This window comes from Lonchura striata, chromosome 6, assembly GCF_050655825.1.
Source record: "Lonchura striata isolate lonStrDom1 chromosome 6, ASM5065582v1, whole genome shotgun sequence".
Lineage (NCBI taxonomy): Eukaryota > Metazoa > Chordata > Aves > Passeriformes > Estrildidae > Lonchura > Lonchura striata.
In genome coordinates, this window is record NC_140708.1 from 29,258,157 (window position 1) to 29,271,532 (window position 13,376).

The window sequence follows — 13,376 nt, forward strand, 5'->3', positions numbered from 1 at the left end:
AAACACCAATTTCACTGTGCACTTGCACCGCAGGTTGATGCAGTAACATCTGCCATGCTGTTCCACCCCTGCCCTGTTCAACCCCACCCTCTCCCCCAGCTTCCCTGCCCATTTCCTTGGGCACCCTCAGATGCACACACACAGCCCAACAAACACTCCCTGAGCCCGTCAGAGGCTGGGAATCCTTTCAGCACAAACCTCCCACGCTGTGAGAGGGGCAAGCTGCATCTCGCCGGAGCCGCAGCCCTCCTGCCCTCCCTGCAGTGCCAGCAGGAGCTCGGCATGGGTGGCACCTACAGAAGAGAGGGTCACCCACTACAGAGTGACACTGCTGCTCTGGATGGCTGGGAAGACCAGTGAGTGACTGCTCATCCTGCTGGAGAGGCCTGGTGGGTTGAGGGTTAGGAGTCAGCATTTGCAAACACAGGAGAATACTTGCCCCATTGCATTGTTACCTACACTCTTCACCACTGCTAAACTTAGTGCATGCTTGAACTTGTCCATTCACCACTCCTGCAGAGCTAAAAGCACGAATATGAAATATCAGAGGCCCTACAAAAACATCATTACTGAGTTAAGACTGCACTGGACCACCAGAATTAGGGCTGTAGGTCTCCACCTGGGCAATTAGCCCAGACTAACTACTGGAGTGAATAGACACAATCCCATCAGGATCACAGAATTCTCTTTGCTCTGCCCCAGAAAGCCTACATGCCAAAGCCACCAGGTCCTGTTTCAAATCATAGTGACCCAGTGAAATCCAGGGTCAGGCATGAGGCACGGTTACAACCAAGCTGGGAATGAGAGTGGACATTACCCTATTTGATACAGCTTGGGGTAATGGAGAAAGGGATGGTATTACAGAATAGTGTAACAGGAGAACAATTGGGAGCAGCAGCGTTTACATGAATTCCAGTCTAAGTAAGAAAAGCAGAGATACAGACTGCAATTACTAGTTTTTAGACTACCATTTTTGTTTAATGTCATCTTCAGTGCTCTGTTACTCCATTATAGCACTATAAACAATTAGGATGATCCTAGCAATAACAAATGAAGCTCTTGATGTTTTATCATCTGAATGAAAACAACTTACATGTCTTTCCTCTTCCTAATAAAATTCTTAATAGTCTTTACTTTTTTAATGTTCTAATTGGCTGCTAGTGAGTTCTTTCCGTGCCACTTTTAAGAAAACCTGCTTAGACCAGCAAACCATGTTGGGCAGATAATATTTTGCTGATACACAGAGCCAGTGCTTGAACAGAGCCTTGTTTATTTGCCTTTTCAATATTGTGACATTTCAGACATCTCCTTGCAGCCAAATTGTCTGAGTGTGTCATTGTGTGGGGAGGCTTAGATCTGCTTACCCAACATGGCTCTGGTGATGCTGCTCCTGCACAGCCAAACACACAACGTGGGATGGTGGCATGCTGCTAAATCCAGCTGCTGTGGATTGGAGAAATCTTGGAGAAACCTGCATTCCACCTGCTATAAGAGAGGATCCTCCCCCAGCTCCCCACACAGAGAGCCAGCCATCCTCACAGAACAGAGGGTCTGGTCCCTCTGCTTAGGTGCTGGTCCTGTTTATGCAGGCACTGAATAACAGAATAACACACCATGGAATCAGAGGAGGGTCCCTGGATAAAATGCAGCAGATGACTACTGGTGATTGAAGCTGAGACACCAGGCATAGATACTTGGTCCCCAGCTGGGGTCATAAAAGCTGTAAAAAGCCCAAGGTGGTACTGGGCAACTGCAAGGGTGATATGGGGAGAGGGGAAAAACATATCCTTCATGCTTGTCAGCTGCAAACTTTGTGGCTGTTTTCCAGCCCAGCATGGCCACTGGGAGGGTGAGAGCTGTCTGCGTCTCCACACTTTTCCACCTGATGCTTTGGGCAATTATTTATGCACACACTCAGCTGCAAAGCCCTATTCTGCTAACAGCCTCCTAAAGAACTTTCCAGCAAGAAAAACACGGACCTTACATCTGTAGGTGTCTTTTACTGCACAGTGGAAATGCCAGGAGTTATCCCTGCTATCCCAAAAAAGGAGTGTCCTTTCTCAGCTCCTTTGGGGACAGCAGCAGCATTACTGAACTATCACCTAGGGACAGGATTTTGCAACCACCACCATCAAATCTATCAATAATGATGGAAGACCTCAGCATCCAGGGAACGTGTCCCAGTGAGCCACCAGCCTGCCACAAGGGTCAGCACTCCTGACAGGTGATGTTCACATCACTCTCCTCATGCTCCTCCATCCTGCAGGGCAGGCAAGAGCAAGAAAACTGCATTCCAAATATTACATTAGGAGCTAGCTTCGACCCCATGTGGTGCTCAGGTGCAAATGTGTCCCCAGGGTGAAAGACAACAGATAATTGTATTTGACAAGCAATTTATAATAATGCTTTCATCTATGCAGAGTTAATTCAATCTTTTCAATCCTATTTACTGAAACACCGGCACTCACATGTATTCTGCTGCCATCATTTGACCCATGCTCAGGAGCAGATATGATTGGTTGCACAATTACATGATGAGGCAATACCCTAATTTAAAATCTGTGTTTACAAATATCCAGCTCTCACTGAAGCAGCACAGGGCTGACACTTGGCTTGCTGCTTTGAGCTCTGTTTGCTGTACTTCTTACACCTTTGTGGGGCAAACAAATCCTATGCTATGACTACCCTTACTGCCCTATTACTGAACTGAAAACCAACCAGACTCCCAATTCAACCATATGCACTGCTGAAATAGCACAGCCAAGCTCTCCTCAGATTTGAGTCCTTGGGACAGAGCAGCCTCTTACCGCCTGCAGTGTGTAATAGAATTTGCAAATAAGTATTTTTAAAAATGCAGTTTCTACTAATGCTACAGCTCTCAAAACCACTGAGCCACTTCCCACAGAGACAGCCGTTTGGGGAAGGCTGGGCTCTTTTTTAAAGAAACATGAAAATGGAGTAGCAAAATTAATTATCTGTGTTCCTACTCCTTGCTCCTGGGCAGCCCCCCGGGTTTCCCCACGGGTCGTATCCAGTGTCACTGTCAATGCCAGCCACTGCAGCCCTGATTAAGTCATTACAAGTCAGCCCTTGTTCCTCCACTTCCACTCAAGAGCAAATGAGACACGTGCAGGCTTCGGAAGCCCTGAAGTGCAGCTCTGTCATTGACACAGCAGGGTGAGTGGAGCTGGCAGAGACCTGTGGACTCCAGCTGTTTTGGACATGAGTGGTGCCCGTGAGTTGGCTGAGCATTACTCCCTGAGAATTTGCTTGGTTTTCTCCTAGAAGTGCCACATGGGGATAAGCAGGGATATTATCAAAGAGGACTGATTATGCTAAGACCACCTTACCATGCATGGTATCAGATTGCAAACCCCATGTTCAACCAGTGCTAGGTTAGAAGTTCAAGCTTCCAGCAAAAATCTGGAAAGCACAAGTCATCCCAAGATGTGGAGCCAATTTCTCTTTGAGCAAGAATCTCTGCACATCAAGCCACAGATCTCCAAAAATGCAAGGATTACCTGAAGTCCCCCTTAGTATCCATTTACTTTTACTATTTGCAGGCTTCATTAGAGCTGGAAATACAAATGTCTATTCAAGACCCAAAGCAGTTTCCTTTGCCTCACCTAAGAGATGCTCAGGCATAATCAAAAATCCAGAAAGAGTAATGGGAGGGGATAAATAAAAAACCATCTATCACTTTTGGCAGTCTAAAAGCATGTTATGGCAGCCTGAGCACACAGAGCCTCGTCCCCATCTCACAGCTGGGAAACTGAGGCACAGATGGACACAGTGACACAGCACAGAGACATGGCAGGACTGTGGAAATCTCAAGTGAAGACCTCAATTTCTGTAACTCTGCACCTCACACTGCAAGAGCTAAAGAGGCTGTTGTAGGGGGCTGACACTGCTCATGCAGTGGTGGCCCGGACAGAGATCCCTGGGAGGAAAAAGGGTTAAAGAAGGGAATTTGTTACTTTCTTGTCATATTTTCTCGTGGGGGGAGAAGCGTCATGCAAGCAGGAGTTTTCCACTGGCTAGGCCCCCTTGCACTTATCAATGGGACCTTTCAGGACTCACTCCCTGATTGAGACATCATTTCCTGTCCAACACACTAACCCCATTGATAACTCCACACTTGATGGGAACTTTTCAAACCTACCAGGAAAGGCCAGGAGACCCAGAACAACATATACATGAAAACAGAACTGGGATGAAAAGAGAAAGAAGAGAGAAAAAGAAAGAAACTGTTTTGGCCACAATTCGCATGCTGACAAGGAATGATTGTGACTACAGAGCTGTGCATCTTTAGCAGGTACAGCAGACACGGAGAAGATGTTTGCATTCTCTAACAGCAGTGGGACTGACAGGCCTAGCACTTTAGCCCAGTTAGAAATGGAGATGGGCACAAGAGGAAGCTTAAGAACATCCATTTATTGTCTTCCTGCCACACAGCAAACAGAAATTAGGACTGGTTGTAGAAATGGTCACATTTCACCCAGAGGGCCAGGAGGCCATAAAAACTGATGCAGCTTACAAAACAGCCTAGAGACTTCAGGTTTCCAAGTACAAGAAATGAAACATAAAGAGGAGCAAAGATGAAACTAGAGCTTTTTAAGATACCCCAAACAAGAACCCTTTTTTTCCTAACATATCATATGAAAAGGCTCAGTGTTACTTTTCAGGACACAGCACAGTCAGCTACCTCCTCAATACTGGCCGTGAGGACTCACTTAGTACTGCAACATCAACCTAGCTCCAAACACAAGCTCCAGTCCAAAAATGAACATTTTCCCCAGAGTTCAAGAGTCTCAAACCACAGCTTTTACTTTTACCCCAGGCAATTAGTTTTGCTGCCTACAAAGCTACAGTGGTACAAAAATATCAGTGCATCTGGATCATTGCCAAGCAGAACATCAACCCCAAAGCTCCCCCTACCCTTGCAGGTGCCTGGGAGCACTACCAGAAATGAAGCAACTGATTCCTGGTTTCAAAGTTTAGTCAGCAGCTATCCAGCAAGAAAGCTTTTGATGAAATCGAAACGTACAGGCACAGAATGGAGGAAAGGAGCTGTACGAAGCAGCAGGAGCCAGGACACTGCTGGCTAGGTAGATGGTTAGGAAGAGAGACTGGAAAGTTTCCCCTGCAATCTCTGTTACTGAGCTGCTGTGGGAGCGTGCAAAAGCTCTGTTGTTTTCAGTTCCTTGGGTAAGTAGTTTCTGGGGGCCCAAAATGTAGCGCTCTCTCTGTTTTAAGTGCATCTGAAGTATTTAAAATTAGATCCCCTCTTTAATAGGAACTATTCATGAAAATGTCAGCTTTAAATGTCTTTACAGTGCAAGTTACTCACTGTGAGCATACCACCCACTTATCTTATACCCTACAAGGGCAGAGTCTGAAAAGTTTCAAGATCATGACATGTAACAGACCAAACAAGCACAAAGCCTTATTTAAAGGCACTATGAACCCATCTGGAAACATGACTAGAAGCATGAGTAGAAATAATATTTAATGTTAGACAGGACAGACTTACCTGCAGGTCAAAGAACTTGCTGTATCTCCGGTAGATGATCTGGGAAGTCAGGTCAGACCATGTTACGTTGATGATATAGACCTGTTCAGGGAAAAGAAAACACAAATCAGCCTGGGCCAGGAAGCACAGGACACATGCAAAGGCAGAACACTCAACATAGGCTAATTTCAGCTCTCACTGGCTGTTCCCACTTACAGTCAGGAATATAGCCCTGGGAGCAGGACTAGCCTAAATTAAAGCCTACTGCAGCCTTCAACAGAAGTCTTGGGGGAGCACTCAGTGTTCTCCCACACATCCCCATCAGCAGCTCCCACCGACTTTGCTCTGGGATAAAAGCTCTAACTGAGTGACGCCACATTTTCTGGTCTGTGGTAGCACACCCTGCCTTCTGTGCTCAGCTACAGGCACGGCTGGGTGAGCTATTCCACCCCTGCAGCAACAGCCCCTCATGGGGTGCTGATCTCCAACCCCAGGCTCCAGATTGTCTTTGTGCATGGAGCCGTGGCTGTCACCCTTCCCAAGCAAGGAGTGGCTCTGGTTCAGCAGGAAATCCAAAGGAAACACAGCTCCCCAGGTGTTGTTGAATTACAGCCATGCAGCACCATTGCACACGTGTGACAGAAACCAAACACTGTCATGGCACACAGCTCTTGCTGAGTCACATTGGGGGATGTAAAGCTGGACAGTGAGAGCAACACTGCTTCCTTGCATTGATGGAAACAGCAACAGAAACCTGGAATAAGCCCAGGATTTCCCTTGCCCAACCCTACTCCATTCCCAAAACAATCCTCTTATGGAAATACCCTTTTGCCAGAAGCTGTGATAAAAATTATTTGCATGCACGCATACACAAACTTCTCCATATATATATATATATATATATATATATATATATATATATATATATATGTAAAAACAAACATGTTGCCTTTTGACCCTGGTACCTCCAAAATATTTTTTTAAAAAGTTAAAAATGGGTCAGGTTCTGCTCTCTCATACACTTGCCCTCAGGCCAATGCTGGCAATGCTGCCTTGATGACAGATCTGCAACAAGACTTCAACAAACACAGGATGGAGCTATCAAGGGTGACCATGGACATCAATATAATGAAAATCACAGCTAGGACAGCTCCTGGGCCTTTAAAGCAATTTCCAGGTTTTACATATGGACTGAGATAACAATCTGGCAGAGGAAACAGGAAAGAATTCCTCCTCCCTCAGCCACAGCACTGCAGCAGGAGCTCTCCCTTTTGCCAGAAGTGAAGATGCAGAAGTGAAGCTCTCTGTCTCCAGCAGTGGGAGATGGATAAGCATCACCCTCTTCTCCACTTCCCCTAAGACACCAGACCATCCTCCAAGCTGCTGATTCAAATGCTTCAGCACTTTTACAAATAAAAGTTATTGCAGGAAAATCCCTGAAGGGGTGTTGAATATTTGGCTCAACAACACTTTTGCAAGGACCACCAAGACTTTTTTTCTTCTTCTTCCTTCCCAGTAGGAGAGGTGTCCTCCCAGAAACCACAGAGATCCTGCAGCCATACTTTCCTCTCTGCTTGTTACAACCACATTTAATCCCCAAGGCAGTCTGCCTCCCATCTCCTGCAGCCCAGTTTCATGGCATTCAATAACTGCAGATGCTGAGCACAAGCTGTTAAGGAGATCTGGGGCCTTTCTCATGATTGCATCAAGCACAACTGCAGGGCAGAGATCACGCTGACAAAGGGAAGATTGCCCAGGGCAAGAGCCTGGCTCTCAGCAAACCCAGGTTACTCTGCTGCATCTCATAATTCTCCTGGAAAACCAAACTACCCCACCTCCTGCCTGCGATGCCCATATGCACAAGGGTGACATCAGCACTGCCCTGCTGCATGGGGGGGGAGATCAGCCTGTGTAACACCAAGACTTCGGGTCCCCTTTAAAGATCTCACCCATGCAGTCAAGGCAGAGGAGTCAAAGCCTGGGAAGGAAGCTGCTGTTGCCAATTTTCAGGCCAGCCACACTACACTGAAGAATATTTTTCCATGTGTTTGTTGTGGGAAAAAAAAAACTTTGTAGCTTCACTCTGAGCTAATTCACACACAAATATTTCTACTCATCCTCTATCCAACAGCTACTTTCAGATGGAAAACCCATTCAATTAAAAACAGATCTTGACAGATGGGAGCTGAATAGGATCCAAAAGCAACTTCAGATAGTGTAATTCTGGCCCTGAGTTCTCACAAAGGGAATGAGACAGGAGGAGAAACATATTGCACATGTAAATAAAGATTATAATTTTTCTTTCATTATGCATATTTTCTTCAGAAACTAGAAACAAAACACATATGCCACAGACATCCAGGCACTTTGAATTTCACAGCACTTCGGGCTTCTCCATGCTGCTCTTCAGAACCCACAAAAACTGTGAGTTCCTGAAATTTTTAACAGCCTACAAGTCTGCTTGTTCAAAATCTAATCCAGACAGAAGTCAATCCTGCTTTAAGATTCTAGTTTGGTGGTGCAGTAAGTGGCACAACACCTCCATGACACAAGGAGGGGCAGAGTTGGGTGCACAGGGATATTCTGGGCAAGAGGTTGGATTTATTTGGTGCAGGGAACAGATGTAGGAGCAGCACCCCACTGCATGGTGCAGATACATTCCCAGATCTGAAATTCAGGCTCTGTGGGAATGAAGCTGCCACTGACTTCAGTCAAGCCAGGATTTTGCTGCACATTTAGGACAGCAACTAAATCTTTTTGAGCCTAAGGTCTCCTCAAGCTCAGTTAGTGATGGATGAGGCAGCATGCAGATACACATATTTCTATTTCAAAAATAGATTACAGCAGAAGCAAGAAAAGCCTTTAATCATAACCTGGTGCTATGTGAAGTGAGAAACCAGTGGGCTCAAAATCTGCTTGCTGGGAGACAGGTGCAAAACCTAAAACAGCTATTGATTTTTTTTGCTTGTTTGCCCAAATCAAATTGCTTCCCGAAGGCCACCATTTAAAATAATGGGGTTTGGTTGAAAAAGATTTGTAAAATGACATATTATAAATGCAAGGTTTAGAGGTTTCAGAAGCCTTATATATCATATTTCTCTCCCTTAGAGATCTGAGTTTGGAAGCTATTTGCTTCTGCTGCCTTGATGAGACGCATAACCTTTTCATGAGCAGTGAACATTACATCAGCTTACATCACTGGGTTTTTTTTTTTTTTTTTCCCCTCAGATCTTAAAATGGGTTGCTGTGAAAGTGATCAACAATGTCCTGAGAGAGGGAGAAAAGCAGTCCTGGGGGAGCCCAGGGTCGTGCAAATGCAATGGGACAAGGAGGCAGCAGGAAATATTGGATACATAGGGGTACACAGGGAGAGTCATCCCACGCTGGAACCCAGCAGAGCCAGCATCACTCTCACAGCCACCTGCAGAGCCAAGGGAAGGCTTTCTGTGGCATCCAGCAACTCCCCAAAACTGAGCCACACAAGCCACCACTCCAACATGCAGTTGGTCCTGCCCATGGGAGTCCTGGCTCCTTGGCACAGTCTGCCTTGATAAAAGAAGACAAAATCAAAGTACCTTGCATGTCTTGGAGCAAGCTCTTTCATGTAAGTACAGTATTTTCCTACACACAACTAAACTGTTTCAAATTACTACAGTAATTAATTACTAAAGGCAAAGAGACCTGCTTTATGTATCTGCCATGTTTATACCCATAAAGGAGTCAAAACACAGATGCTATTCAAATGCTTCACTTTAAAAATATTTAACAAAAGGTCCTTAACAATGAATGGAAATTGAAGCAGAAATGACAACTCACTGCACAATCACTGGGTGCTCCAGCCACTGAGAACGTTCACATTTTAATTTCCCAAATCCAGCCTTTTTTTGATGTATTATTGTATTTTAAAATAAATCCTTCTTCAGAGAAACAAGAAGCCAACTTTAAAGACTGTAGAATATTAATCAGGAACTGAGCTTGAAAAGTAGCTCATAATATTCATGCTTATGGAAGCTGCAGGGCACTGTTCCAGCATGTGTCACAGTTGAGATGGCCACGATACACGGAGTAGCATCATTCAATTTCAGAAGGCTTCAACCCATACAGAGTAACACCACACCACTCCAGAAGGATGTCTGCCCATACAGAGTAACACCATGTCACTTCAGAAGGCTGCAAGCATCTTCCTTTCTTGTCCTTCAGCCCAACCTTTTATCCCCTCATGTTGATGCAGTGCCCCTGTGTGCCCTCTGTCCCTTTGGTGGGTGCTCAGTGCCCCTGGGCACTCCATGGCTCATTGCTGTCAGTGCTGCTCACAGCTGTGCCCATGGGGATGGGGCTCAGCTACAGCCCCACTCCCAATCACCACAAACTGTGTGCCTACAGGGTACCAGGGGGGTTTTATCAGCTACTAATTATTGTTGTTTAATTCTAGCACTGGGAAATGTCTTCTTTACCACAGAGCAGAAAATTAATTGTAAACTGAAGGCATTGATCTCCCTTTATTGCCTACACAAGCAACAAGGAAAGATGACTTCCTACTACAAAATACATCCACTCCAATGTCACTGGGCATGACCTTATTGCTAACTGTCTTGTTTTCAATGGAAAATATCCAGTTCTAGCCAGCACAAACCCAGAGGTAACAAATTCAGGTTATTCTCATGTGACCTATTTTTCAATTGTTTTTTAGAGGTTAATGTCTTGTTGTCTACAGCCAGATGAGCTGGAGTGGAAGACAAATGTCTGAAACTGGTCATCTGATGAGACCAAGATTAGAACCTACACAAATACAAGAGCTATTGGCAAAGGGAAGATGGAAAAGCAGAAACCAGAAATATCCCTGCACACATTAGAAAGGGTGTTGTTAACCTCTAATAAGTAATTACAGAAAACACCAGCCATTAGGAGTTCTGTGAATACAAAAGACAACACTGTGGTGCAGTTTGTGTGCAGATACCAGTTTGTGTGCAGTTTGCGTACGATACCCCTTTTTATCCTGGAAACTGTCAGCTTCTTCAAAGATTTCTATTGAAGTGTTGGATGTTTGTCCTCCTATGAATCAGGTTTGAGTTGGAAAAGATATGCCTTCTCCCTGGTATTCAGATGTGATCACTGCCTGTGAGCTGGAAGCTTTCCAGCAGCACAGGTCAGAATGTGAATGCTCCCTGCTCCACTTCCATGCAAAGTCAATTCAGCTCCTGCAAGGCTTGCAGCAATTTCAGCTGCTTCATTTACCTGGCAGAGTTTGCATTAAAACAACTTAAACTGCAACAAAGTCAACATAGATCTGTGCCCTAAATTACCAGAATACAGCCACTGCACCAACTCACTGTTTGCATAACCATTTTAACGTCAAAGATGTGCTGATGAGCACAAATTGGTGCTGGCCCAGATCCAAATTTGAAGTGATATCAGCCTCGAGACAGCAATTTTGGTACCCACAAGACCAAAGTAGCAAAGCTATTCAGCATCCTGATGCGGTTTGGTTGATCTTAGGTATCTTTTTCCACCCCATAAGACACTGGCAGCAGCAGCTGGGGTTTCCCCAGGATGAGAGGCCCTAGTGTCCTCAATTTCTGCCCTATACAAGAGCCAGTGTGGCAACAGGAAGAGTGGAATGCTCCAGGAATAAGCAGAGAGACTGTAAGCCCTTCTCATGCACACATCACCTGTGCCTTCACTCGGCTTGGATCACATCTGGCTCTGGATTCAGTGAGCACAGCACGGGCTTCTTGCCCAGCTCACTAACATCCAAAAGGCACAGAACAGCACTGTGAGACCTGGGAAATTCCCACAGAGGTGAAGTCAGACCCTCAGCCCCAAGCCAGTGGTAAGTCCATCACTGGTGCCATGCAATGAGGTCACCTTTCAGCACGATGGTCTCTGAGGTACAGCAGCTCAGCCAGGGCAGGGCCAAGGAAGAGCTATTTTCAAACCCACTCCAGAGCTGTTCTCACTCCAGGATTTTGAAGACTGAGCTGAGAAACAGAGATGAGACTTGGAAGAAATATGAGACCCAGGGAGCCCCAGACAGGAAAGGTCCTTGCAGGGTGGCTGCTGCCAGGGCAGGATGCCTCAGAGCAGTCCCAAGGAGGGGGCTGCACGCAGGTGTGGGGCATCTGGCTTTCTCATGCACCAGATGTGCTTTCACTGACACCCCTCTACCCAGCTCATGTTTCCATTACCAGTGGGGAAAATGTAACTGAGAAAAAGACAAAATGACCCAGGGGTCTCATGGACAAATGTTGCACGTACCTAAGTCTTGGAAGCAAAGCAGAGTTACAGTATGCTGGGAGAGAATAAACTGAACAGCTCTAGCATTTGCCAGTTCTCATCCATGAGCAGCCACCACACAGGCAACTAAAGCAGGACATAGCAATTCCAGTTTCCATCATAATTTGCAAGCTAATTTACAGTCAAAATAAACATAGAAGTGAGGGGAAGAAAAAAAACAGGGAGGACGGATAAGAGAGTTTTCTTTTCTCTGCATTTCTTTTGTGGCTCTTGTTTCATCTCTAAACTACAGCGTAAAAGGATTAATGCTGGATTAATGCTGCTTCTCTTTTCACCCATATCATACCAAATCTGTTGCGAGTACACAGAAAATAAACTCCTTTCTAGCTCCTAATCTAATCATATTCTCAAAACTCAAACTGGGTCCATCTGAGTTAGAAAACCACAGCCCTACTGCAACCTATATGAGCACAGATCTTCCTCTTGGTGGAGCAGTACAGGGTGAGATCTGTTTCTCTTTGCCAAATCTCAGTACTTCAAACCAAATGAGAATAGCAATCAACTGCCCCAAGGCAGCCAGCAGACATCCCTGGAACACAGGAAGAGGAACTCAATCGAGGATGGAGGCACCTGGCTGGATGACTTTGCTGGTTTCCCAGCCCCAGGGGGACAGACCAGACAGAACAGGGCTGTGTCTGAATGACGAATCCAGCTCCTCGTGTTTACCCAGGCAGAGTGAGACAGTAGTTAGCCACTCATATTTTTCTCATACATGGATGAGGTTTTAAAGCCCACAGTTCAAATTCTGATTTAGGCTCCACTTCACCCCTCAGATTTTTGACATTTGCCAGCTTGAGTTTCTAAACAGTCTTCAGGCCTTTCCAGCATCTTCCTGATAAGAAGATGCTAAGTTGTCCCACACAGTCAGAGCAATAAGCCAAAAGCAGAAAACCTGCCTGCTGTATTTCTCTGTTCAGCCAAGCACATGGCCATGAGAGGCACAAAAAGGTAAAAAGTGGAATCTGCACCCATGGTTTGTGGCAATAACTTGACCAGAGAGCTGCAGAACTGGAACAGCTGGGAGCTCTGCAGCTTGGTTACAAACCACCTCCAAGCCTCTTGCCAGGCTTGTTTGATTACTTCATTTAAGTTCATTCTTGGGGGTGTGTGAGCAGAATATGATGTGTCTGATTCTTGCAGACATGCAGTATCTGTGCTGCATTAGCAGGGTTTTGTTTGTTCTTAACTGATATCCTGAGTCATATCAAAGAACTGTCAAGGCTATCTTAACTCCAGCATATCCAACAACTACAGTTTATGGAAAGAAAAAAAGAAACAGAACTAGTAATGACTGGTCACATCTCCACTACCACTTCCCAGCTTCTGGAAGCAGATGAGCAGCTTCCCTGCAAGGGAAGGGGACAAAGGAAGTGGACAAGATCCACCCATTACATTTATATGCGTGCATGAGGGAGAGGGAGCACCTGTGCAGAGCACAATGTGGACTCATATTTCTGTTTCCATTCTGTCTCAATCCACCTACATTTACTTTCCATGTGTGATGGAACTATTTGTGAAGCAGTTGTCAGGTTATTAGAAAACAGAACATCTATGCCTACAGAGCATTAGA

At 45.4% G+C, this 13,376-nt stretch overlaps 1 protein-coding gene across 7 annotated transcripts in view; it reads right to left on the reverse strand.

The window, feature by feature from the left end:
• Positions 1–13,376, reverse strand: part of SH3PXD2A (SH3 and PX domains 2A) — a 236,534-nt gene that overhangs the window by 189,169 nt on the left and 33,989 nt on the right. For all 7 annotated transcript variants that reach the window (XM_085583667.1, XM_085583666.1, XM_021536305.3 and 4 more), the window contains one exon: positions 5,534–5,614. In XM_085583667.1, coding sequence (XP_085439793.1) covers positions 5,534–5,614 — 81 coding nt within the window. The remainder of the gene's footprint in view (positions 1–5,533; positions 5,615–13,376) is intronic.